The sequence below is a fragment of the Agelaius phoeniceus genome, chromosome 3 (assembly GCF_051311805.1).
Source record: "Agelaius phoeniceus isolate bAgePho1 chromosome 3, bAgePho1.hap1, whole genome shotgun sequence".
In the NCBI taxonomy this organism is placed as follows: domain Eukaryota; kingdom Metazoa; phylum Chordata; class Aves; order Passeriformes; family Icteridae; genus Agelaius; species Agelaius phoeniceus.
In genome coordinates, this window is record NC_135267.1 from 10,545,098 (window position 1) to 10,572,821 (window position 27,724).

General features: G+C 43.9%; 1 protein-coding gene across 1 annotated transcript; it reads left to right on the plus strand.

Moving 5' to 3' along the window:
* Positions 1 to 243: 243 nt before the first annotated feature.
* Positions 244 to 27,724, plus strand: FAXC (failed axon connections homolog, metaxin like GST domain containing). The gene is made up of 6 exons (XM_054630478.2): positions 244 to 915; positions 1,377 to 1,512; positions 6,703 to 6,899; positions 14,016 to 14,233; positions 19,812 to 19,928; positions 21,438 to 27,724. The coding sequence occupies exons 1-6, from the start codon at positions 647 to 649 to the stop codon at positions 21,719 to 21,721; spliced, it is 1,221 nt and encodes a 406-aa protein (XP_054486453.1). The 5' UTR covers positions 244 to 646; the 3' UTR covers positions 21,722 to 27,724.

Sequence of the window (27,724 nt, forward strand, 5' to 3'; positions counted from 1 at the left end):
GAGGCCGGAGGCCAGGGAATGCTGGGCCCCTCAGTGCCAGTAAAATTTCATGACCTTGTGGGACAAGGGATTTGCTCTGAAGCCATTCTGCTTCCCTGTCTGCTCACAGGGATGTTTTCCTCAGTCACCTCATCGAGCACCAGACTAATAATAAGAAAATCGCGGCGGTGTTTGCAGACACGGTGTGGCAATGCTCAGCTGTGACCGTGGGCGGAGGCGTAGGGGGGTGGCTCTTTTTGTCCCAAATACCGGGTGAATGCGAGGCTTCTGTTCCTCCAGGAGCAGCAAGGCGATGCTCGGACCGCGGCCAGTCTGACAGGGCAGGCTCCCCACCGTGGAACCGAGCCTCCTCGCCCTCAACTCCGCACAGCGGCTGCCGGGCCCGGGGCACTCCGCAAGGGCAGGGCAGGACACACCCGGCCGGGTCCACCCCATCCCCTCCTTCTCCTTCTCCTTCTCCTCCCCATCCCCTCCCTTCGCAGCGCGGTCGCGCAGCCGCGCAGCGCCGGCCGCGGGAGCCGCCGGAGCCGCCCAGCGCGGCGCGGCCCTTCCCCGCCGCGGGGCCGGGCTGGGCCCGGGGGCCGGGCAGGGCAGGGCAGGGGGGCTCGGCGGCTCCGCGGCGGGGGATGCGGGTGCCGGGCGCAGGATGCTGTGGGGGGTGGGCCTGGCGGCGCCGCGCTCCTGCGTGGCGGACCTGAGCCGCAACCGCAGCCTGTCGCTGGGCTGGTGCGCGGGGCCCGAGGAGCCGCCGCCCGCCTTCTATGGGGGCGAGATCGTCGCCTTCCCGCTGTCGGGCGGCGGCGGCACCATGGCGGCGCTGGGCTCCGACTCCTGGTGGAAGAAGACGCTGTACCTGACGGGCGGAGCCCTGCTGGCCGCCGCCGCGTACCTGCTCCACGAGCTGCTGGCCATACGGTGAGGCTGCGGGGCTGCGGGGGCTGCGAGCCCAGGGCGCTCCCCGCGGGGCCGGCGCGGCGCTCGGAGCCGCTTATACCTGAGGGGTCAGGTTGGCGAGGGCCGGCGGGTCGGGGTCTCCCCTTCACCGTGCTTCTGCCATTTACTTTTCTTTCCCCCCCATTCGCCCTTTGCAGCAGCGCAGGAGGCGGCTCCGCGGCGAGCCCTGCGCTCGCCCCCACAGGTGGCCCGGGCTGGGCCCTCTCGCTGCCTCCGGACCCGGCTTGCAACCAAAACCTGCAGCAAAACCCCTTAAGGGCTGACGAGAGGGTTGCCAGGGCCGCGGTTTCTCCTTTGTCTGTTTGATGTACTGATGTATCGTGCACCTGTCCGGTTTGGCTTGGTTTTCTTGTTTGTTTGTTGGTGGTTTTTAATTTTTTTTTTAATTCTGTTTTTTTTTTTTTTTTTTTTTTTTTTGACAGGAAAGAGGAAGAGCTCGATTCGAAGGATGCTATCATACTGCATCAGTTTTCAAGGCCTAGGAATGGCGTTCCGAGTTTATCCCCATTCTGCCTGAAAATGGAAACGTACTTGAGGATGGCTGATTTACCCTACCAGGTACATCGTGCAGTTTGCCTTTGCCTTGCAGCTCTCTGTAATTGCATGAAATGGCACATAGGCGTCCTGCCTCTCCTTCCCCCAGTCTGTCTCACCCAGGGAGATGTAAACATACACCTACTGCTAGGTGGGTTTGCCAACGTTTTTATGTCTCCAATTAAATTTAGTGTATAACCTTTAAAGATATGACTTGAATAAGATTATCTGGAACAGCTGTAGACTTAACTGGTGAAGCTAAATCAATGTTAAAATGCTGAAGTGGGAGAATAGTCTGGAGTTTATGTAACACTAAATAGCACCCCAAAACTAAAGCAGAAGACTATTTGATCCTTGAATTTCACCATGCTAAAGACATCATGATTAGACAGCTGCAGGTTCTTGTTTTTCTGGAGGCCTTATCTCTAAAGCTGTCTGGGAAGAAGTGTTTACCTTTTGCTTCCCCTCCTATGGCTAATGCTTCCTCCCCAGTGAAGTGAGATAGGATTGCTTTTAGAGGTCATGAATACTGCTCCTTAATTGTGGTTGGGTGCATCCCATACCATCTTCCTGCAGGGAAGGAAGCCTGAGCTACTCCAGTGAAAGAAAGCTGTGAGAGTGGACACTTGAATCTCATGGTCTTGCCCGTTAGCATCGAGGTTGAGCTGGGACACTGCAAGTGTGGCACGCATCTTGTGGTGTTGGCAAGCTGTGCAGCACCCAGGCTCTTTGAGACATGAGATGGTTTTCTTCTTCTGTGTGTTAAGCACTGAAGACCTTTAAGATGATAAAATAATGATGATATATATAACTAAGATCTTAGGTGGAAGAAGTGTCTGGACTTTTTTCCTTTTTTCTTCTCTCTCTGTTTTTTCCTCAGTAATATAAATTTGGCTTTTTATTCCATACCAAGGTGTTAGGAAGAATATTTTGTGTAGTCAAATGTTGTAAAGTGGAAAACCAACCCTATTGCACCTTTTTTTTAACACATTTGCCATCGATATTTAGCTTCATATGTGGCTAAACTCCTTTACATTGGAAGAGAAAGAAAGTCTAATCAGTACATTTTGCTTAATTCTTTAAAAGCCTGAGTTTAATGTTTTCTTAAAATTCAGTGGGACTTGAATCAGATACTTGGGAGTACTAAAGAGGAAGACTTCCATCCTGTGGGATGTATTTTCCTTGTTTAGGTTTACAGAACTTGCAAGATTCTGAAGGTTGAACATGTCATGGAAGCAGGAGGGCTTTGTGCACATTGCTTTTCTCAAAATAATTTGGGTAGAAATTGCACGTTTGAGGGGATGACTTTTTTGGTCAGATCTGTTTTCTTTCTAATGGCAGCTGATGCAATTCAAAAGTTTGTGATGGTCAGGTTTGCTCTGGTGGAGAGTAGGTAAAGAAAGCTGCATTATAAAAGATGGCTGTGACTGGACATGGTCACTTCTGAAAGATAACACAGCATTTGTGTGGTTCAGGATGGAGTTGTTTGGAGAGCTCATGCTGGTCAGAAATCACACAGCTTTTTGAAGAGAAGAATTTCCAGAGGGTTATCCTCCCCTCTTTAGTTTTTGTACTGAAGATCAGCATTACTTTTTGGTGTTGCATGTCTCTCACTAGCTGTGAATACACAAAACTGACAAGACCATCAAAAGCAACATGCCTACTTCAGCTCTTGTCCCTTCCTGCACATGCTTTTCTGTGGCAGCTCAGGCTGATCAGAGCTGGCCTAGCTAGAGCCATAACATTTAGTTTATTTAGTTTTAACTCAGCTTGGTTCCCCACATGCTCTGTGTGCCATTTTTTAGGAGCAGGAATGAGTCCTGTGGGTGCTGGGAACACCAGGATGGTGCTTTTAGCCGTGCTGGCTTACATGGGCTTAAGGTGTTTGTGGGGTCACTGACCCTCTGAAGGGTTATAGAGGTAAGTTTGGTGGAGCTGAAGACACAGCTCTTTTTTTCGGGAAGAAGCAGATATTGTTTCTGTCCTTGTGTTAGGAGTGTGATGCTGCATTGGGCTCTGTCGAGTGGAGGAAAGTATGGCTGCTGCTGTGGGATTGGGTGGGAGGGGAGCTGAAGAGGGCATTGGTCTTGGCTGGAGTCTCTTATACTCTTCCTGTAGACTTTTATCTTGTTCCCTCATGACTGTGCTACCCTTAGGATGCTGTAGGTGATCCAATGGCTGCCTGGCAGGCAGCAGGGTGGGTGTGAAGGGGGATCAGCAGGATCCAGAAGGAAACACCTTGCTTCCCTGCACACTGTCAGGGCCCATGATGGAGAAGTGCTGCAGGTGGCAGCTGGTGCTCAGCCCAGGAGACCTGCAGTGGTCATCACCTTGCTGGGGAGGGACTGCTTTGAAGGGAGGGTTCTGAAATGGGGTGAAGAGATGACAGTGAGGTGCTCAGACAGCTTTAGCACTTTCGATTCCTTGTGTTTATTGTGGTGCATCAGACTGTTGAGTATTGTGCTTTGTGTTATGCAACGTGCTTTCATGGCATGTGAGGGTTGGAGTAGAGTGATGTATTCCTACCTTACTCTCACCTGAATTTCTCCCAAAACATACAGTATTGTTATGTGCCTATGTTTTCTGGGATCTGCCTATCTATGTGTGAGTTTCCATGAAAAATGATTTGGGCAGCCCCACCCCAGCTGGGCTGTCATAATCCCTAGCTGTGTTTTCAAAACATTTGATGCTTTTCTTGGTAAAGCTTGCTTTGAAAGAGCCCTGTCTGTGTGCTCATCAAGATCTTTTGGGTATTCCCTCATTTCATCAAGAATATGAAGAGCTGAGCCTTTATGTAATCTGATAAATAATTAGCACAGCAGGAATGTGCTGTTTTCATGCCAGGTCTGTGGAAATGGCAGCCTCCTCAGGAAAAGACATGAGTGAACGTAAAATCATAAACAGGAGTAATGGAAAATGTGAAATCTAATTTCTTCTGTATAGTACTGTAAAATTACCCTAGAAATACCTTGTGCCATTCTTTTTGTAAATTCCTTATGAATGAGGTTCTGTAGAGCTATTGTTATTGTTGCTCTGCAGGCACTTAATGTACTGTGAGTGAAAAGGGATATTCTTTTGGTTTGTTTTTGGTTTTTAATAATACTGTAGCTTTTTCCTGCTTAGCAGCTGGAACAATTTTTAAGTGGAAAATTGATAAATATTTGATAGCAATTAGTATCAGCCGTAAGGATGCAGAGGTTTCAAGCCTAAAAATGTCTGTTTGAGAACAGTGGATACAAAAACAATAGAACAGATTTCTCAAGAGACTAAGATTTTTCTTAGGTCACTGAAAGATATTTCCTATTTTGTTTGATAAACCGTATGTAATGAAACACAAAAATATTTTTAGGCAATGTATTTATATGTATTAGATATATGTGCTTGAAGAAATGTGCAGCTGAGTAATAACTTCCTTTTTTTCTGGGTTGCAAATGGTATGGACTGCAGTAATTGGAAGATGTAATAAACACATCTTCAAGTCCAGTAGCTTCTGCAAACCACCAGTGTTTGTGCACAAGAAGGGAAATATCTTAATGGAAGGGCTTAATGAAGATTAAGCCAGCAATGCTCAGGATCTTCTAAGCATGCTGTGTAGTTCCAGGAAAACCTTGTGCTTCTGTAGTAAAGTCATAATGAAGAATTATGGAAATGTATCAGTCAGTTTCAGTGCTGAAAGATCATTTTTGATGAAGGAGAGGTCTTAGAAGGTGGAAGGACAGGGCAGTGCTCTCCCTTCAGTTTCAGACATTCAGCGGTTTTAGAGCTTGTGCCATGGGATTGGCCCCTGTGTCACCCACACATGCCAGTGGGAGGGATTCAGGTGCTTTATTCATCCACACAGGGGTGAGGTGGGTCACACATGGTATCATCCAGTGTCCCTGCCATGCTGTTTGTTGGGGACAGGCCCTGGAAAGGCTGCAGCCAGAAGGCATTGCTTCCCAGAAGTGTTACCCGTTCGTTTCCATCTGGAAGGAAGAGCCTTTGGGAACGGCTGCATGATCCCAGTGCATTGCACATCTGCATTTGGGGTGGCAGCCAGGATGCTGGCGCTCTCAGACTGAGCTGGAGGCGTGTTCTGGTGTATGCTCCTTGCTGCCAGAGCACCTCAATCTGTTTTAAGTGGATTCAGGAAGAGTAAGTACTTGACACCCAAACAGATCAATCTAGAACTGCAAACCCTAAACCTCCAGCAATTAGGAGCTAGGTCCTGAAATTCTTGGGGTGACTGCCAGAGATTGAGTGCAGAGCCTTTACTGTTCAGCTCTCTGTGCTAGGAGTTTTCATTCACTAAATAGCAGGATGCGAGGATGGGAATCACAAGAAAGGAAAAAGGTTGTGCCTTGTGTCTCTGCCTTCAGGAGTAAGAGAATTGGAGACAAATGTCTGATCATGTTTTGGCAGCCAGCACGTCCTCTCATGCTTGTTACATGAGACAGAAATTCTCTAATCTCTGTTTCGCCTTGTCATAGGAAAACACATTGCTGCTTCTGTGTGAGTGCTGTGCTGAGCAGGCATAGCAGTATTCAGCAGTGCAGTAGTGCTGTGCTCTGCTGTGCTGGGCTCTTGGGAGACACAGTTGTAACAAGTATATCTGTAAATGTCTGAGATATCTAAGTTTTGAAGTTGCAGAAAGCAGAAAATCAGATTTCCCTTCTGCTCATGGAATGATATGCCTTCTGGAATGATATGCCTTTCATATATGCTTGTGACTCTGTGTGTTTTGTCCTTGGAAGTAATGCAGCCATCTGAGTTGGGCAGTGAATTTATTTTTTTAAGGTACTTTTAACATGGAAAGTGCAGATGCATGCAGGAACTGAATTTAGTTGTGAGTCCTGTGATTTAAAACTTCTTTAGGATAATGGGCACTGTCTTCTGGGAGATCTGAGCATCTCCAACCCTTAAATAACCCAGGTATTTAAATAATAAATAATATCATTTAAATAATGTTATATCACATGACATTCAGCATAGAAGCATGGAGCACCTTGCAGGACCTGGAAATAATTCTGTCTGAATTTTCATGTACGGTAAAGCTGCTGCTCTGATTGAATAGCCATTGCTACTCTAGAGTATCATTAAAAAAAAAAAGATTTGTGGATTTGTTTCTTTAAGAACACAGAAATGATTTAAAAATATTTATTCTCATTAAAACAGAACCTGAAGGGCTTTTTTTGTCTGTATATTTGTTTGTTTACTTGATTTTTTTTTCCTTAGAACTATTTTGATGGAAAACTTTCCCCTCAAGGGAAAATGCCTTGGATTGAATACAATCACAAGAAAGTATCTGGCACCGAGTTCATTATTGACTTTTTGGAAGAGAAACTTGGAGTGAATTTAAATAAACACCTTGGTCCACATGAAAGAGCTGTTTCCAGAGCTGTGACCAAAATGGTGGAGGAGCACCTGTACTGGTAAGCTTGCATGGCAAAGCTGGCTGTGTTCCTGTGCTGTCAGATGTGTTCCTGAGCTTGGGCTTCGACACAAATGCTTCTTTTCTCTTGCAGAAATCTTGGGTACCCAATTATTAACTTCACAACTCTCTTCATCCTAGGAAATTGCTGCTCCTTTATGTGTGCAGTGGTATGAGCCAGGGATAATTATTTTGAAAAGCTGTGCTGTGCAAGCACTGAAAAGTCAGGCCCTTTGACTGCAGCTTTGTAGAAGGAAGCAGCAGTGGGATGCTCCTCTGTTCAATGTGACTTCTGTACACGAGCAGCCTTGTTAATAAAGACCAAAAGATCAAGGTGGCTGAATGTATTTGTGGTTTGAGGGGTGTAGAGGAATGAAACCAGTGTTCGTGGTGAATCCAGAATGTTGTTTTCTTACTTTTACTGATTTTCATTATGTGTGAGTGATTGCAGTATGGCTCATTGCCTTTCCTGTAACACAGGATTCTCCTGTTGATATGGATTGTTAACAGTTACTGCCCATTGATAATGTCCAGTATTAGTCACAGTATCCTGAGAAGCTGAAATATTTATATGAATGGAGAATAGAAATAGAACCTTTCTGGAACTTTATGCATTTTACTGACACCTTTGAAAATAATTCCTGTGATTTCCTCTGTGCTTTACATTTCTGTCCTTCTTAGGTGCCCTTTCCAGTTTGGGCATAGAGGCATCAGCTGGACATGCACCTTGGATACTGCATTTGCTCCCTTAGCAGGCACAAGGCTTTCTCCCAGTAGTTTACTTTCTAGTTTGCATTTAAGTCCTTGCTACACTAAGTTTTGCATTTATGTTGCATGTTTTTTCTTCAAAACGGTGTATGATTTTTAAATTGAATGCATTTACCTGCTTTTTCTTTCACATTTTGATCGAAGATCAGCAGCAATATGTGTACATATAGTTCTTCAAATAATTTTTAGTGTCTCCTGAGAGAACAATTTTAGCACTCAGTAATTAGCAGTAATTGAAGTGATTTGGTTTAGAAATTAAATCTTTGCCTTCCAAAAGTGTGGCCTTCACCAGTTATACCCATCTGCAGTGTCATAGCCTCCCAAACATGATACAGGCAGCCTGTAAGTTAACTTTTTTTTTGTTCATTTTTCCACCCTCAGTTATTGTGGCTGCCAAAAGGGGGATGAAGCCTTTTAGTCCCCTAATGCTTCATCTCTTTGCCATAGTGTCAGTTGTTTTGTGGTTCATAGATTTAACTGTGTTAAATGTATCATTACTGATGGCAGGCTTATACTGCTGTTGTGTCTCAATTACACAGTGCTTTCCTCTGTGAAGCTGTCATCCATCCATCCAGGCTCCCCTGGAGCTGGCTGGGCACTGCTGGACATGACACAGGCAGATGTGGAAGACAGGTAGTGCAAATTCAGGCACTGGTCCAGAGAGGAGGCACCTGTTTTAACAGGTGGACAAAGTTACACGAGGAACAGAGATGGGCATGCCTGGCTGTGTATCCCTGTTGCCTTTCCTGTGTAGTCACACAGAGCTGAGTTCCTCCAAGGCATATATTTTTGCTGCAGTGCAGTAAAAAGTCCAACTGTGAGTCACTGTATGTCCCTCTGGCTGTACCAGAGGCTTGATATGTTGGTGAGGTTAAACCTTGCAGATTCCTTGTAGTAGGCAAAGCCTGAGCCATGAAGTGTTGCAGTTGTACTGCTGTAATCCCAAGAGAACAACTTAGCCCATCCTGTACCTACACCAAAGTAAAATCAGGCTTTCACTGTGTAGGACCATATTTCTCCTTGACAGCATTGCATCTGTGGTTGTGGGATCCCTTCACATCTGTCCCTGAACGTTCCCACGAGAAGCTTAGGGTTTTTTCTTGGTGTCCTCATGTCCCACAGTGAGGAATTTGAAACAGTGATTGCCTTTCTGCAGAATGAGGTATATAAAACCAAGCCTCCAAAGCCGTGATGCATAATGTGATTCCTGCTGTTTTGTGCCAGCAGCATGCAAAGTAGCTTCATCATAAATTAGTAATACTGTAGTACATTTATCGGACAAAGAAGAAGAGTACATCCTGTGGTGTGCTGTCTCTGGGTGGAGCTAATCGTGGTGGATGCTCAGCATTTCCTCCAGAAATGTTTAGTTTTGCCAAGCAGTGGCTCATCTCCGGCAGTTAATGCCACTTACATGTGGAAGTGACTGCTGTGGCTGGAGTTGGGAGCAGTGTGGGGCTGTTGAGAACCTCAGCCTCTGGACACCTTCTCTCTGCCCCAGGCTGGGACACCCAGCAGGGCTCAGGCAGGAAGACAGCAAGTGAGCGTGCCTGTTTCCATGCTGGGGTTACACCGTGTCTCTGAGATGCACAAGACTCATTTGGAGCTGGTGCTGGAGCTCCAGTCCCTGGAGAAGGCAGTAAGCCATTCAGCTTTTGCTATGTTTAGTTGGCAAAAGAAAAAAAAAGTCCTCTAAGCTGAATGGGTGTTGAGGCGAGCCAGCAGTGAAGAGATGGAAATGAAATAATTTTGTGACTCTCACTCCAGGCCTGGATCCAATGCAGACCTCTGCCATCTGCTGTAGGCCTGCTCTGAGTTACCTCCACTGCCTGCAGTGACCCATGGACCCCCAGAAACCAGTGGGGCACCCTAGGCCATCTTTGGGGAATGCGTTGGGTTTTTGGTGTAACTGCAGCACATTTGTGGGATCAGACCTCTGATTAAGAGAGGTCTGAGTCTCACTTCCTTCTGGAGCTGGCATGCTGGGCTCCACAATACTGCTGGAATTCAGGCCAGGCACCTCCTGGGTGCCTGTAGAGCTAGCAGTCACTGTGAGATGCTTTCTGTCACTTCGATCTCAGGAGACAGATCTTGGGTTGGTGACACTAATGTGCTTAGTGAGAACATAAAGCCTTGAATATTCGGCTTAAGCAGATGAACCCATTAGATTGGTTGAGCTGCATTGTCAAACACAGCTGCAGTGATTTATAAATGTGTGTGTGTGTGTGTGGTTTATAAATGCATGTGTATGGGTGTATATACACTTGCAAATATATTTGACTTGTTTCTTGCTTTGTCTTTCAAGAAGCAAGGATCATATGTGATGAATGCTTGACGTACAGGAAGAGCATAATATAAGAATACAGATGAATCTGACTTTGGTCAGTATTCAGACTTGCCAAGTGTTAAACATAAAATATTTTTATAATGTAAATATGTTTAAATACATCAAGCCAATTTTAAGAGTTGCATCTCTCCTACTGCTAACAGTGATGAGGCTTGAATGCCGCTGGTGGCTTAAAAACCAGTTGCTCTGAGAAGTTGCACAGCAGGTGGGGTTTCTACAGCTGATTGTGGAATGAATTTGTTATAATCCTTTTGAATGTCAAGGAATTCTGGTCTGTGCATGTTCAGACAGGAAAAATAACCCCCTGTTTGCATCCTTGTGAATGCCTTCCCCTTGCCTGGAAGTTCAGACAGTTTTGGGATAATCAGGCAAGCTGCTGTTGATGAGTCATTTTCTTCATCTCCTTGCCTGATGTATGTATTGAGGCCAAAACTGCTGTTACATTTAGAGTTAGGATTTACTTCACCCCCACAGCATTGCTCCTTAATGCATTATTGTTTTATTTCTACCCTAAGATTTGTACAGATGTGCTGGCACAAATACGAATGGTAATGTTTCCCAAAATGCTCAGTTCAGGCCAATATTTAAATAATTATGTCATCCCATAAATACTTACTTCGGTGTAAAATGTATAGTTATGATGGACTGAAGTAGATTATTATGTAGACTACCCAATTTCTGGGATTTCCTAACCTTCTGTAATATTGATCATTCTCCACTAATGTAGTTTGAATATAGGAGTGATGGGTGGAATTAAATGCTGAGAAGCATATTTTGGCAGAAAACACAAATTAATGAACCCTTGAATAGAATTCTTTTAACTCTTCCTGAATTGGAGCCTACTGTTTTCCTTGTTTTGTCTACTCAGAACCATTACATTTTGGAAGTAAATTCTATGCTTGTCTATTTAGCTGCCTTCATTGCCCATGTAAATTTGAGATTTGGGACATGTAACAATTCTGCTCATTCAAAGGGACAACCAGATGTCTGAAGATTTGTGCTTGACAGTTTAGCCTATGCAGGATTACCTAAATTCTGTGTAGTTCTCTGTTGCTGTCCTAGTCATTACACACCTGATCCAATTTCTGCCTCTTCCAGACCCAAAGACCTTCTCTGCCAGGGCAAGCAAGTGAGCTCTGGGGAAGTGTATTTTTGCATTAAAGTATGGGCCAATTAGTTTTGTGGGAAATCTTGTTCATTCTGTTTTATGAAATTAAAACAATTTTGGACATGGTTGATCACTCTTGGTGCGATGCCAGCTGGTCGGAGTGAGCAAGTTTAATCTTGTGCAACTGGGGTGACTTAAAAAACACTGCAATGGAATTCCTGTGTTCTTTTCCTGTTTTGTTTTGACTTCTTTTTCTTGTTGCCCTTCTCCAGGCCAGGCCTGTTGTCCAAAGTAACTAAATTGTATTGCAGAGATGAAGCAGGTCAGGTCCATCCTGGGGAAGGAGGGTCTTTGCAGCAAGGCAGAGCAGTGCTTTCAGAGAGCAAGTTCTTCTTAGCTTATTCAAATAATAAATAGTAACTTGGAGAATAGGAGAGGAACTCATTCAGAGCAGCACTGTGGAGAAGGACTTGGGGGCTCTGGTGGATGAAAAAACTGGACATGAGACGGCATCCTGGGCTGCATCAAGAGAAGTCAAGGGAGGAGATTCTCCCCTTCTACTCTGTGTTTGTGAGACCTCACCTCTTTCCAGCTCTGGAGTCCCCAGCATAAGAAAGATCTGGACCTGTTAGAGCAGGTCCAAAGGAAGCCACAAAGATGATCAGAGGACTGGAGCACCTCTCCTGTGAAGACAGGCTGGGAGAGCTGAGGTTTTTCAGCATCAAGAGCAGAAGGCTCCAGGGAGAGCTCATTTTGGCCTTCCAGTACTTAATCAGGGCTTATAAGAAAGAGGGAGAGTGACTTTTTACATGGGTAGATAGTGATAGGACAAGGGAGAACAGTTTTAAACCAAAAGAGGAGAGATATAAATTAGATGTTAGGAAGAAGTTCTTTACTTGAAGGGTGGTGAGGCGCAGGTTGCCCAGAAAATTGTGGATGCCCTATCCCTGGAAGTTCCCAAGGCCAGGCTGGATGGGACCCTGAGCAACCTGGTCTAATGGGTAATAATATCCCTGCCCATGGAGCAGGCATCCCTGCAGTGGACATCTAGTTGGAAGTAGAGGATTTTAAGGTCCCTTCCAACCCAAGTCATAGTATTGTAATTGTTTTCTAGCGTTCACATGAAGAGGTTTTCCTATTCAGAGCTGCTGAAGAGACCTTGTCCTTTGCCAGGCCAGTGAAACATGACCAGTGCAACATTCTGCTCTATGGAGTGCCCTTATGCCTTCAGGCCAGCCTTCTTTCCATTCATCTGAAGTCCTGCTTTACTGTTGTTCCTGGAACAGGGCAGTCTCACACCACACCTTCCAGACAGAGTCAATGCTTTAGGAGTTTCAGTAGCTCTTTACTGCTGCGTTTGTTGGCTTCACATTCCTCCTGCACTGCTGGTGCCTCTGCTAAATCTGTCTCTGATTCAAACTTTGCATTGCTGAAACCTGCTCAATGACTTGAGTTCATCCATCAAGTTTGAAAAATCACAACTGTGCAGAACACTCCATTCTGAAAGTGGTGTTGAAGCATGTGAGCTGCCAGCAGGATGCTTTTGTTATAATTACACAGTGCTGGAGGTTTAGTAATCTGTTGAGGGACAAAGCTGTCAGTAGCAGAGCAGGTACATTTTTGTTCTTCCCTGTTTATACATTTGCAGCAAAGCCTGTTCACACCTCACTGTTACTGACTTCAGTGAAACCAGTTAGAGCAGAAGGCATTGAACTGCAGTGGACCATGTGAGTTTGATAAAATGTACATTATCAAAAGAAGTCACAGGAGTTCTCCAGCAGATGTTTTTTTTTTTTTTTACTTTCCTTTCTTGAATTAGGTGAATTATATGAGCACTAAGGAAATTATGTGGAGTTGGAAATATGTACAGTGATAAAACTGAAGTCATATTCCAGACTAAAACAATGAAGCCTTGGAATGGCTTGGATTGGAATGTGTCTATCAATTCCCAGTGTTTCTGAGACCCTGCAGGCTTTCTATGTTTATCTTGTCTACTTTCAGATGCCTTTAGCTGTTTTTCCAACAACCCTTGAACTTTGTGACAAAAGTTCATCTATATAGTCTTTTTGGTTTATTTGTAGTTTCTGAAGATGCTGGATATTAAAAAAGTTAGTGTTTCTTTTTTCATAGGTTTCTGTAGCAACAAATCAATATATGTTTCCCTGTAATATTAATAAATAGCTAAAACTTATGTGGGTAACAAAAATTTAGGTTGCTGAGACAAATTATATAAAAAGACTTTTTAAAAGATACTTTTTTACCATTCAATAAAGCATGGAACACAACAGAGTCCTTTAGAAATGTCTCTTTCAAAAAATCAGTATTTTGAATAGAGGAAACTGTACAGGAGAAAACCAACTCAATAACCACCACCTCTTAATTTTTTATATTTTATTTTTAAAATATCATGTTATTCTTAGTTTCTGAAGAGAAACCTTCTGAAAAATTACTGCTTCAGTATTTATTTTGGAGCAAAGTTACAGCTTGCCTAAGTGTCAGCAGCATAGAAAGGAGAAAGGTTGGTGGGAAAGATTGATTTTTTGGGAGGCTGTTTTGTTGTTGTTTTCCCCAGGTCTGTGCAGTGAGTCGTCTTTATCTAATAAATGCATTTTGTTACAAGAGTTTAGCAGAATTCTGCAGCTTTTACTTTATATTTCAGCATGAATCTTGTTTTCTCCTGAAGTGAGTCACGATGTAATGAGAGAATAAGCACTGGGCAGTCTGCCTAAATACTGTAAAGTGGGTTTGCTCTGCTGGCACTCCGATTGCCTCAGAGTCTGCTGTTTATGGCAGCTGCCTCTCCATCAGGGCAGTGAGCACCTGCCTGACCTCTGTGCGAGCCTCTGGGGGTGGTGTTGGGGATTACACTGCTATAATTTCTTTCTGCATCCTTCCAGGACTTTAGCTTATTGCCAGTGGGTGGAAAACCTTCACGAGACACAAAAGATGGTTTCGCTTTTCGGCCCCTTCAGCGACTTGCTGAAGTGGATCTTCTGCCACCTGACCAAAGGGATCGTGAAGCGGGAGATGTACGGCCACGGCATCGGGCGCTTCTCGGAGGAGGAGATGTACACGCTGATGGAGAAGGACATGCGGACTCTGGCGGGCCTCCTGGGTAAGGTACAGCGGGTTGTGGGGCTCTGTTCACAGCCCCTCTCTCCACAGGCTGGAACTGACCTCCAGGGCTTCCTGACAGCTTGATCACACACAAATAATCTCATTTTGGCAGAAGGTAGAGGCTGTCATTTAGTGCCTTCCTTGCTCTGGCAGAGACACTGTTTTCTTTTCCCACTGTTCGCTGCCAAATTGTGTGTCTAGAGGCATAAGAGGCTTCCTTCTCTGAGCACAGAGTATGTGTATGTGGAGCAGCAAAACATGGCCTGCTGTTTTGGAAGAGCATTTAGTGATATGAAATGAGGAAAATGCAGTGTTTAGTTCTGCAAATGAAGCCTCTTTATACCTTTTCTGGGGGCTGGGGAGTGTGTGTCTCATTTTTTTTTCCTGGTTGTATTTCCTTTCCTGTTTTTTATTTGTGGCTGTTTGACAGATTGCTCTGAGGCTGCCATTTGAAAACCCTTTGCAGATGTTATTTTGATGAGCTGAACTTTGTTGTGTTTGGTTGGTGTCAGCAGCTTTATTCAAAGCTCCCAGTAGGAGATGGTTCTGTGCTGTCAAAATACATGTGTTTAAGACTCTTGGTTATCTTGGGTGCATCCCATACAATTAGTCTTAAGGGTGACTTCACTTAGCTAGAATTACATGAACCTCATTTCTGCTGTGTGGCTCAGGTTGAAATATGCACTGGAACTGTTTTGCACTGTGCTTCTTGCCTTCTGCTCCACTGAGAGCTAAGCATACTGTGCATCTGTGTATGACTTGCATTTTGAGGAATTGCTGTGGTGCAGGTGATCACTTTCCTTGAGCTTATGTCTCTCTTGTGGGAGAAACCAAGAGAGATGGTACCTGTGTTGTTCCCTGTAACAATTGCTTTAAAGAGGTGGCTGAGTGGAGGACAGGAGGATGCCTCCCTGCCCTGTGCTCCAGAGGGACTGTACATGCTGTAAAGAGACAGGTGTGGAGTAGATGAAAGGAACAAGCTGGGGAGAGCCCAGCAGAAGGCAGAAGCTTAGTGCTTGCTGAGAAAGGGAAGGAAAAAACATGCTTCTGGACTTCCAAGCTGTTTTGGAAAGGAAGGTATTTGCAGTGGACCCAAATATAGAGTTTTCTATAACTTTGTTTTCTGAAACAAATTGTTGAGTTGCTGGGTTGGGAACGGGGTGGGAAAAAACCCATTAGGTGCATGGACACAATGGGCACATGGGCACAATGGGCAAGAGGAAGATTGGACAGGAGTTGACAGCTCCTCCTTTAACAGCACTTTCTTATGCTGCATTTTGTTTGTTAACAGAAGCCATTATCTATTCTAGTGTCTCTTCAGAGACAATCTGTTGTTTGGAGATTAAGAAGTCCCTTTTCTTTGAGAGGGAGGAAGGGAGGGAGCAATTAATTTTAGAAGAGGAGATCTGGTCATATCTGCTGCAGAGCTGTGGCCCTCACCTCAGAGGAGAGGTGCTCTCCTCTGTGGGACTGCTGATGTTGTAGTTTTGAGATTGGCACTGTGTGGTTCCATGTTCATCACAAGGAGGAGAGGGGCTGGGACAGGAGCTGGACCAAGTTCACTCTGACTCAGAAGCTCAGCAGAGCTGATTCTGGTTCTGGTTCTGGCTAGACAACTCTGTCAGGCTGAAAGGAGTGGCAGTGGATATGTCTGTGCTAAAGTCATCCCTGTCTACCAAGAGCAGACAGAACCTTCAAAAGAAAACTAAAACATGTGCCTGTAAAAGTATCTTGATTTGCTTATTTCTTTGGAGTGTATACTGACACTGAGATTTGTAAGATTTCAAGTTCAAAGGGATCATTTAATCACCTAGACAGATCTCTGTGGATTGGACTGCTTGACTGCTGTCTTGAGACCTGTGGCTTTTTGCTGGCTTGGGGATGGCTTTCTAAAAGCCATCCAGTTTTAATTATGAGATTTCAGCAGGTGGAGGTGCCACCATGTTTTGCTGACAGATGTTACTTACTCTCTAAATCTGTTCAAAATTTGACTTGTTTCAAATGAGAGTTTGATTCTAGCCTGCAGACAAATTCTCTTCCTACTTCTTTCTCCCTTCCTGGGTGGCTTGGGTCATCTCCCTGTGAAGGTAAATGCTATAATCAGTCTCTGGCTTTTATAGAAAATGTACTGAAAATCCTCAAGCACTTCTTCACTATATCAAATTTTAAATTGTTTTATACATATGTTACCAGCAGAGTTTTTCTTCTTAATTCCAGATTGTTGTTGAGAGTGTACCTGTGTACTTGAAAAAGCCTTGATGGCTGTTTGCTGTATTCCTGTTATTTTATTATATTACCAGCTGAATGTTGTACATTTTTTTCCTCTTCCCCTCTGAAATGGATGTCAGATTAGTCAGTGTGCAGTTACATGAATAATTTTATTTTCCCTTTTGATTATTGATGAGTTTGTCTACTTTTCTGTAATTGCTTTAGTTTTCGTTAACATCACTATGCTCCTGTTTCTTCAGCCAACTGTTTATGGTAGGGTTTAGGTCATTGTGGCTCAAGGTGGTATCCTGGAATGGGGACAGGAGGTGGGATGAAGACTTCCAGCCTGACTAGAGGCTCCCCTGTTTGAAAGAGGAAAGGAGAAGGCAGTCAGTCAGCTTACTGCCTGCACAGTCTTTGTGAGATTCCCCTCCATATATATGTACCCAAGTGTTTCCCCAGAAGAGAAAGTAGCTGAGATTTTGGCTGTTATCTTAAGAGCTTAAAAATGATGCCTTTTGTGCAGAATAGGTGCACATACCAAACTGTAGCTGTCAGCCATCAGGAATATCAGATTAATGCTCCCCTTTTTTAACAAGGACCATTCACATGGGAACAAAAATAACTTTTAATTCTAAGAGCTGCTTCGAGAGAATGATAACTTTGCAGCTCTTGGTTCTTATGACATGAATTTTGACATTTCCAATCACATCTTTGGTGCTTTTTTATTTTCTTTATTTTTATTTCTGAGAATAATTTTTCTATCTCCCTTATACCCATTTTCCTGACAGACTCCTCCAGACCTTATAAACATGGAAATTGGAGCTAATCCCTCTGTGATGGATCAGCCTATCCCATTGGTATCACCTTTCTCTCTGTCCTGCAGTCTTTAAACCACAAATGTAATTTCCTTGTATTGTAGCAGTTTCCTACTGCCTGGTAATAGTGTAAGAAAGTGTGGGAAATGAGAACATGAATTAGCAATATATAAAAATACACATTTTGGTAATTGTTTAGAAGAGGCAAGTGAGTGACCATAAATTTATTGGTGCCCTCTCATCTCTCTGCCTCTCAGGCTCTTTGGTAGATGAGGATTTTGAGCAGGGAGTTGCAGGCCAGCAGCTTCCTGAAGTGGGTTTTGAAAAGCATTTGATGCTTTGGGGAGGGCAGGGGTGCTCAGAGCTGAAAACTCAGAGGTTGGACTAACCTGGATCTGAGCCTCTAAAGTTAGTTAAATGCCCTGTAGCAGCCTGCAAGTGCTGTAGCTGCCTCTGTCTGTCCCACAGACCTGCTTCTTGCTGGGGTTTCTTCACCCACTGTTGAAGTAGCTGTTTTTGAATCCTCTGGTGCATGCGTTTGTAAACAGTGGAGTTGGGTGCTCTCAAATTCCTGTGAATTCAGTACAAAGTTGATCCAAGTCCAGTGTGACCAGGTGATTTCATTTGTGTTGGATTAGCCAGGGGATGCAGAGGGGTGTTTGAGATGATCAGTGCTATGGCAGCCTGGATGTGACAGACACTGTGTAATCCTGGCTAAAAACAGACACAGAGATATCTGGTCTATCAGAAAGTCTTCTGGACTAAAGTTGCACTGGAAGCTTTGAGAACACATTGGGAATGGTGGAAGAAAATGTGCACAGGTGCCATATTTTGTGGTGCAGCATGACTTAAAAGCAGTTTTGGAGTTTTATGACCCCACAGTTTCATTTTCTCCTCTTGTTCTTTGTTTCCATGCATATGAAGGTGTGGGGTGTTGTGCCTGGGGAACCAGAGGGTGGGATGGTTAGCCCTCACTCAGAGCCTGCTTTAGTTGTAGCAAGATGGAAATGACAGTATTTCTTCCCAGCACAACATCACTATGGATTGAATCTCAAGACCCAGTTGTATGGTGCTAAATTCCTGCTGCTGGCATGTAACTGTGGTTTAGGGACCCATTTTTGAGCTATGTTTGAGATTGATGAGTGCTTAGGTGTCAGATAAATACCAAAAAGACACAACATTTACCCTGTACAGAGTTTTTAAAGAATAAATTGATGGAATCATGGAAGGAGCTGGGGAGAGTTAACTTCATGTTCAAATGACATCTGACAGGCCAGAGAAGGTTGTTGTTACTGGGTATTCCTGAGCACTGTTTTGCTGTGCTCCTGTGCAGGGGCTTGGCAGCATTCCTTGGACTGTGGAATTTGATGCATTTTACACTGGAGAGTTCCTCTGGACTTGCTCAATAAACTGAACATTGAATAACCTGCTGAATTACAGGCAGCTTGGAAGAATGTCCTGGGGAGATGGGATAACTGGATTTTGAGAATTCAATTAGGTGCCACATTTCACAGAGTTAATGGCACTTTGGGCCGAGGCAGGAGCAGTGCAGCCAGCTAACCTGACCTCTGCAATACTTCATGTTTCACTGCGTGCTCTGTGCCTGGTCTTTGTTCCAGGTCTTCTGCCTGTGATGGGAAGACAAGTCTACAGTGGATGTTTTGTTGCAAACAGTGGCTTTGAAACATGTATTTTCTTCCCTTAGTTAGTTACCCATCTGTTTGTGCTGTGTGGCTCTTTAGGACCATCATGATATTGGGGTGCCCAGAGAGGTAAAGCAGAACTGCTGTGAGGAGCAGACATGTCCCTCCACTGCCCCAGGCCAGTCCCAAAGGGCTGCTGTTTCACTTAGTGCCTGGCATGCCTCTGAATTCTCCCTGTGAGGGATCAGTGGGGGTGAGGGCACTGCAGTGGTGGTGTGTGAGAGGACCTGTCCACTCCTGCCTATGGCTTTGTCCTCTTCCTGGAGATGCAGGTTATTTCTGAGCACTTGCTGCAGGTCTGACTGGTGCATCCATTTCATCCTGAACAAACAGGGAGAGAGGAAAGCTTTGGGTGTGACTTTTCTTTTTCCAGCTGATCAGATGAGAAAATTGAACCTGGATCTGGATGAGTGGGAGGTAAAGGGTGACAAACTTCTTTCAGCAAGTTCATGATTTTGAATCGTGTTGAGTGGTTTTGGGTTTGCAGCAAAGGCAGAAATGGTGTTTTCAGGCATCTTGTAGCTGCAGAGCAGATTTTAAATGCAGCAGAACGAGTACATTTTGTGAACACTGCCAGCTGTGAGGAGCAGAGGAGGTTCCTTGGACAGTGGTGGCTCTATAATTGGCCTGCTTATAGAAGTCTTGAGCACAGGGGCAACTGCAGTAGTAGATTTCACCTGCTGAATCCTTGAAACAGTTTTGGAATCCCTGTCTTTGGACAAGTGAACCTTTTCATTGGAATTATTTAATTAAAATAAATATGCTAAAGGTGGAACTGTGATTTTTCTTTTTTTCATTTGGGGAAAAGTGACATCCAGTCAAGAAATATTTGCTGTTGTATTTACAGGTGACAAGAAGTACATTATGGGATCAACTGTTTCTACTGTTGATGCCACTGTCTTTGGGCATCTAGCACAGGCAATGTGGACATTACCAGGGACTCGACCAGAGAGACTAATCAAAGGTAAGAAGGCATAAGTGAGCTCTGATTAAAAGCTCTTGGTGGCATTTTTCACTTTTCAACTTGGAGTACCTTGGAAGGATATTTTGAAGACTGCAGTTCTTCAGCAGACTGTTCTTGCCTTTGATGTAGCATTTGTATCCTGTAATATTGTTTTCTCTTAAAATTCTTTGTTTTCTCTTTAATGTTCTACACAGTAATTGTTTTTATTTCTGTACTTGATCTTTTCCCTGTTTAATATGGCAAAGCCTTAAAGCTTCTAAAGAGCGAATGCTGGGTGATGTATGAGAAAACAGAACAGCCATTAGCCAAATTCTGCTGAGCTGAGAACTTTCCTTGATAGTAGAACTGCAAGTGCTGTTGTCTCACTGAAATTACAGCCTTTGCTGTTCCTGAAGATTCCAGGCAAGGAAGAAATCCAGCTTGGTTTTGGAGTCACTTTGCTTTTGCATGAATTGGAAGCCAACATACCCCTTCTTCCCACAGAATGTTGTTCTTTGGTTTGGTTCCTTTTTGTTGGATAAAGTATCTTTGCATCCATTTTCATAGTAAAACCACACAGCATGAAAAATGGGAAGAGCTAAGGAGGAAAAGGATGTAAAATAGGAGTGAATCTGACCTGTAAACCTACTCTGTGCAAGACAGCTCTGCTAAACCTGTGGTGAAGAGGGACAGGCTTACTCTTTTCCTCAGATAATGAGGAAAGGATATAAATATTGGTTATGCAGTTCTTCCCCTTGATGTCTGGAGCATCACAGGTAAAATTCTGAAGGGCTCATGGCTGTCTAGAAGGATTACTATGCTTGTTGAATTAGTCAGTCTCTAATGAAAATAAATAGAAGATAATAGATTGAAATACCCAAGCAGTGTGGTTGATTCTCTGTACCTATCAACCTGCTTATGCTGTCACGAGTACAGATTTTGCATTCACCTCTCCTTTAACACGCTGTTATTTCTTTTTTGAATTTTTTAATGATTTATTCTGTAAGCATACATGTATTTATAAACAAGGCGTAAGATACTTCAGCTGGGAGCAGTAGGAGTGAGCCGGTGGCCATATTAAATGTGAATTTATGTTGCAGACAACGCTGCCATCTGGTGGTGAAAACCCCACATTCACTGTATTTAATAAGCATGCTGTGCCGTCTAAAGATCAAATTCTGTCTTTAGGAACCAAATGTTTGCAATTAAGCAAAAAGTTCTACTACAGAAACTAGTATTAGTGTCTTGTCTTGACTTCTTTTTGTAGAGGTTGAATTTGGGATACTTACTTTGTTATTTGTGTGACCATGAATTTGTGCTTATTCCTGTGTAACCCTTCTTGTATGTGGTTACATTAAAATTAAAAACAGCTGCTAAGAGGATTGATGGCATCTTGGAATTTTGAAACTTCTTTGGAAAGGCCCTACACAGTTTGTTTCCTAACACAGCTAATGTGTTTTTGCATCATCAGGTGAGTTAGAGCATTATTGCCTGGATATATGTACTGAAGTCTGTTGTGTTGTGTTGCAGGTGAACTGATTAACCTTGCTATGTATTGTGAAAGAATAAGGAGGAAATTTTGGCCAGAATGGCACCATGATGATGACAACACTCTGTATGAATCTGAGGAAAGCAGCGAAGCAAGCAAGACTTACTCCCCTTTGCAGGACTTCAGTTTTTATTCAAGGACAGAAACATTTGATGAGGAAGGGAACAGTATTTCCCAAACCCCTGACACAGATTACACTGGACACTCCCTCTTTGACTCAGATGTGGACATGGATGAGTACAGAGATCATGAACAATGCAAGTGATGTGTACAAGTGTCTCTCATTGTGCAGATAAGCTGTTTCTTGGGATCACTGATTTGTTTTCTCCTTCAGGTCAGGAAGAGGTTTATACCACTTTGGAAGAGACCATTGTGCTTGATTCAGCTGTCACATACTGCTTGGACTATTTCAACTGTATTTTGTTTTGTGTAATTGTTCAGGTGGACCAAGGTAAACACATTTAAAACACACGTGGGCAAACTGGAGGTCTAGAGGGCAGCAGGACCTTCCAACCTGTTTTTGTTCAAGTTCAAAACCAGATCCCCCCCCCCCCCCCATCTATCTTATCTTTACAGCAACGGGTTGAGGACAAAAATGGAAGAGGTATGACTGGCACAGCTTTCTTCCATCTAAGAGAATGATGGATGCTGTAATGAAAATGCCCTGATGGTGTTGGTTGACTGCCATGTCAGCATAAGCCAGTGGTGTTCTGAGGTGCATCAGATTCATGCAGCACCCTGGCCTGTATCAGCAGTAGTGTGGCCAGCAGGACCAGGGCAGTTATTGGCCCCCTGTCTCAGCACTGGTGAGGCTGCATCTCGAGTCCTGTGTTCTGTTGTGGGCCCTTCACTACAAGAAAGTCATTGAGGTGCTGGAGCATGTCCAGAGAAGGACAATGAAGCTGGTGAAAGGAACTGGAACACGAGTCTTGTGAGCAGCAGCTGAGGGAGCTGGGGGTGTTTAGCCTGGGGAAAAGGAGTCTCAGGAGAGACCTTATTGCTCTGTACAGCTGCCTGAAAGGAGGTTGTGGCAAGGTGGGGGTTGGTCTCTTCTCCCAGGTAACAAGCTCTAGGATAAGAGAAATGGCCTCAAAGTGTGCCAGGGGAGGTTTAGATTGGATATTGGGAAAAACTTCACTGAAAGGGTTGTCAAACATTGGAAGAGGCTGCCCAGTCACCAACCCTGGAGGTATTTAAAAGCCATGCAGATGTGGCACTTCAAGGACATTGTTTGGTGGTGGACTTGGTAGTGCTAGGTTAAAACTTGGACTTGATGATCTCAAAGGTCTTTTCCAACCTAAAAAGATTCTGTGATTTGGCAAAGTTTCAGGGGAATTTTATTTGATAGCTACTCATACTTTGGGTATTACAGGGTCTGCAGGAAAGAACTGCTCCCAGTTCTTTTGGAGACAGTCAGGGAAGGATGGAGGAAAACATAATCTTGCAGAAAGGAGCTGGTTAGTGTTTCTTGTTCTGTGCAGAGGGTTGAAATCACTACTCTAGAATACATTAATGCAGGAGGGAGATGTCAGTGTTAACTCATCTGGAATGTGTATTGGTCAAATTTCTTCTGTGTTATTGAATTATTATTATGTTTTTACTCCCTGCCCATGGCTGCTGTCTGCTATTTCTAGGCAAGGCTAAAGAGCTGGGATTTGTTGCTAAAAGCCTGGTATGTGTCAGCAGTGAGTGCTTTGTGTTCCTTACCAACAGACAACAAACCCATGAAGGTGGCAGAGCAGTTTGAGGTGTTAGTGGGCATGGGATGCTGTGTAGCTGCAAGCTGTTGGCCCAGGCAATTGAATGTTTTATAGCTGCCTTGGGAGGTGCTTCAGGGGGTGCTGGGCACTGTGCTGGCTTGCAGTGCACAGTCCCTAAAGCTGATGCATGGGAGGAGGTGAGATGGGACAGTTCCCTCAGCACTGCCATGTGTGTGGGGAAATTCAGATGCTGAAAGCATGACCAGAATTTAATTTAACTTGCCTTTGCTGACATATCTGTGGATCTGGATCCCAAAATGATTGCACAGGTTCTGACATGCTTCACGTTCACGTCTCCCTAAATGCAGGTTAGACATGAGAATGAATCCATTGGATTTACTCACAGCTTTGAAGTTAAGCATGTACTTCAGTGTTGCTTGGCCATGATTTGTTGATTTTGGTAGAGAGAGAGCATATCAAACATACTGAGCTGTTGTGTTTTTGAATATACATATAGAATTGGGTATTTGACTGCAGACTTTGTTGGTGGCCTACTTTAATTATGACATTCTCAGTGACTTACAGTTAGATGAATCAGGATCCCTCAGCAAGTTTTTTTATAATGTGTTGGTTGTACCAAATGTTCTAGGAGCAGACAGGGCAGACAGCTGCTTTAGGATGTTAATTGTTGGTAGTTGTAGTGAGTCTGGAGCTTGAAATAACTCCAGCACTCAAAGAATACCTTGCTCCCTAGGATCCTGCAGTGCCTCCTGCAGAGGAAAGTGCCTGCCCTGGGGAAATTTGGAGTTAGCCTTGGCTTTGAAAGCAGGGACACCTTTGTCTGCACTGAAACCCAGGACTGTTCATGCATGGGAGCCACTGCAGTGAGAGCTGACAAGTTTGGTGTGAATTTGCACCTGTTTCCACAATTCCCTAGGCATGTCCTTGGAGCCTTATTCCAGTCAACGTTGTGGGCAAGTATGAATGGCAAAGTGAACCAAAACCGAGGAGGAGGATATCATCCAGTTACTTGGGACCCTTCTCAGGAAACTAAGCACAAAAATAGGACACAAGAAGAGAAGTCTTGGGCTTGAAAGTGCAGAGGTGATGGCCTGGGTAACTCCATGGCCAAGTCAGGAGAGATTTTATCTGCAAAAATGTAGGTATTGATATTCTGAATAAAAGGAATCTGCACCAAAAAGCTCCTATTTAAAATCATTAGTGTGTTGGAAATTCTGATGGAGATGTTCTCCTTCATTTACTGATGCATGTTTGAAGGCTGTGCTTTCTCTATTTGTTCAGCATTGCAAGTTGTGCTTGCAGCAGATGAGTCCCAGTCATTAAAAGACCATTAAAGGATGGTCAGACCTCTTTAAAAGGATTTTATCCATGCATTTTTTTTGAAAGCTGTCTTGATAAATTGTTGTGGGGAAACAAACAAACAAACAAAAAGTTTAAAAAAATAAAAAGTGTTCATTTGTTTTGGATTGCATTGGAAAAAAAAGATGTGTTTTCTTAAAAAGGGAACAATTGGTTTTGACTTTCCAAAATTTTGCTAAAAGAACGTTTTCTTAGTCCTGCAGTTTGTTTTTTTTCCCATTCCATCATATCTATTTTTAATGTTAGTGCTAAGGGGCTGTACAGAACTAAAAATAGAGAGCATCTTAATTTCCTTGTGGTTTTTTTTTCCTTTTTCTTTTTTTTTCCTCCCTCACTGATCAAAATTTGAGCAAGTCCATTGTAGGGATGCTGGAGATCCTGATGGTGCTGCTGTGGGGGTTGAGGGTCAGCAGGTGTCTCTGCAGCCATGAAACCTGCTGGGGACAGCTGTGGATTGTCAGCTGGGATAGCAGCTCCTGCCAGGAGCTGGAGGCTGATGGATGCCAGGACATCATGTCTGAGGTGACACAGAACACAGAAGGTTTTTCCTGGTTGCAGATCCCTCTGCCACAGCCAGAAACTCCCTGTGGGGTGATGTTAGGAAGGGTTCAGGAGCCACTGTTGTACTGGATGGGTGGGACCCCTGCCCTGCTTATGAGCTGGAGCATAGCCCCAGTCCTAGTGAGGAAACAGCACTGTTCCTCCTGGTTACTTTACCCTAAATACTGCCAAAGGCTGAGTACTGCCTTTGTGTTTCCATAGTGCTGCTTTAAAGGAATGAGTAATTGCTCTGCCCCTCATTTGGCAAAGGGGAGTTCAAAGCAAGCCCTGCATTTCCAATGGAGTTAGATTTGAAGCAGTCTGTTGGTTTTTTATCATGTGAGTGGCAGTGTTTGACTGTGTGACACTCTGCCATGTCAGAAGGGATTTGTTTACCCCTGTCGGTCTCACTGGCTCTGTCAGCAGAGCTCACTGTTACCGAGTGGGGGAAACAGGCACTGGGATGTATAGGTCCTACAGAAATCCTGCAAATGTGGTGTTTGATTTAAAAACCAAACTGAACCTGATGTTTCAGATCTGGAGGACTGTTTCCATCCAATTATAGCACTGCAAGTAACACATTTTGATCTTTAAAACCTTGGCAATGTCCCTCCAGATCTATATTCTCTTTGAAAAAATACTGCCTGAAATATTTCTGCAGCAACAGTTCAGGCACAAATTTGCTTTTGTCAGTGATGTCTGCTCAAGTAATCATGACAGTTTCATACTGTTTTCCTTGAAAGGCCTGTATCTGTCAGATGCTAAGCCTTACAAAATATTGCCTGCTGGAAAAGCGTGTTATGTGCAGATTTATGCAGGGCAGCTCACCAAGTGAAATTTCTGTGGCAGGGGATGAATTCAAGTGGGTCTTGTCCTTAGATGTTTGAATAAGAATTTGAAGCTGTTTTTTGACAAGTAGCTGTTTGGCCTAGTCCTCCTTCCCTCCCCAAATACTGCAAAATTATGATTTAGGCATGTGATACTAATAAAGCAAATTATGCTCTCTAAATGCAGAATTAAATTGGATGATCCAGTAGCTGGGATATGGAAATGGGCACCCACAGGTGTGAGTCATGGCCCTATCTCTCAGCAGCTGTGATCCAGAGCAGCATGCAGGTTGTAGTGTTTAATCCCATGGAAGCAGAGGACTAGAGGTAACTCTGAATGGCTGCAGTGGTGTTCAGCAGTTCATCTGTGCTATGGGGTATCCATGTATGCTGTGCCTTGGGTATTCCTTAGTGCTGGGTAGATTGTGCAGGGGCTCATTGTGGTAGCTGTGGCTCCTATGGGGCACCATCCTGCTGTCAGCCTGTGGCTGAGCTGCAGAGCCAAGGGTCTGTTTGGGAGTGAGCCTTGCAGTGAGCAGAGCTTTGGGCCTGCTGGTGAATGTGGGCTGTTGTACTGGTGTCCTGTGGAGGGAAGTTGTTCCTGCACACTGCACATGTGCATTCAGTTTTCAGGGCAGTGACCCCAGTCTTCACAGCTTGGCCTTGGTGGAGAGAAGGGTTGCAGCAGGAATCAGCTCTGTCTCACTGCTTTGGGGCAGTCCTCTCTTTGATGGCCATTGGGGAGGGCTTTGTCTGTGTTCATTCCCTATGGACATGCCCCAGTGTGAAATACTTCCTAGCAAAGGTTTCTGCAGCTCTCTGAGCAATTTGGACAGTTAAATGGTGTTAGTCTGTGTACAGCACAGGAATGCCAGTCACTGAAAGCACTGTGTGTCACTAGAGTGTTAAACCCTTAGTTCTGTGTCCTGGTTGCACCACTCCCAGGTTTTTCAAGGCCAAGGAGATCCTTATGGGCTTTTGGTCAGACTTCAGCATGAAAAGGTTTGTGGGATTTCATGTAATGATTTACACATTCAGCTCAACAAGTTACAGCTGAAACATATGCTTCCAAAAGGCATTCAAGTTTTGTGGAATAAATAAAATCCTGCTCCACTTTGAAGTCGTTGACAAAAGTGCCATTTGCTTCAGTGGTGCTGGAGTTTCCAACAGAGCTTCCAAACGACCCTGAAATTACGACTTCTCTCATTCCTGTCTAATTATACTTAAGTAAAATTTTGCTTTATTGGGGGCAGTAAGGCAAACAAGATGTGACTGTTGTTCTTTTTTAAGCTCCCTTAAAAAAAGTGCTTTTTTTGTCTGCACTGGTCACATTGGTATTTTCACTGGGCACTATGATTGTGTGTGTTCTTCTCTCACTTCTTGATTTGTTCTTCTGATTTATCTTTCCTCAAATGTACAAGTTCTTATTTTTCAGGATACTTGAAGAATGCAAGTCCCAAAGACAGGGGTGTGCAATCCAGCAAGAATAAAGTTTATGTAGATGTAAATGGGCAAGGGATATTTCCAGCTAGCTGCAGTGTACAAGGTTTAACTAACAAAATGAAGCAACACATTTCTAAATGGGGACTCTGATGCTGCAGCTGCATTATGTTGTTTGTCTATGAACTACACGAGACATACATTATTTTAGCACTGTTATTACTAGTTTATAAAGCCATATTTAAAATTGTACACTTGATTGTAACATAACTTTAAATTGTGCACTGTGTTGATCAATGTACATATATATGAAGATCTGTATATTTTGTCTTTATGCTGTATGTCATTGGTGTGTAAATTACAACTAATGGATCTAAAATA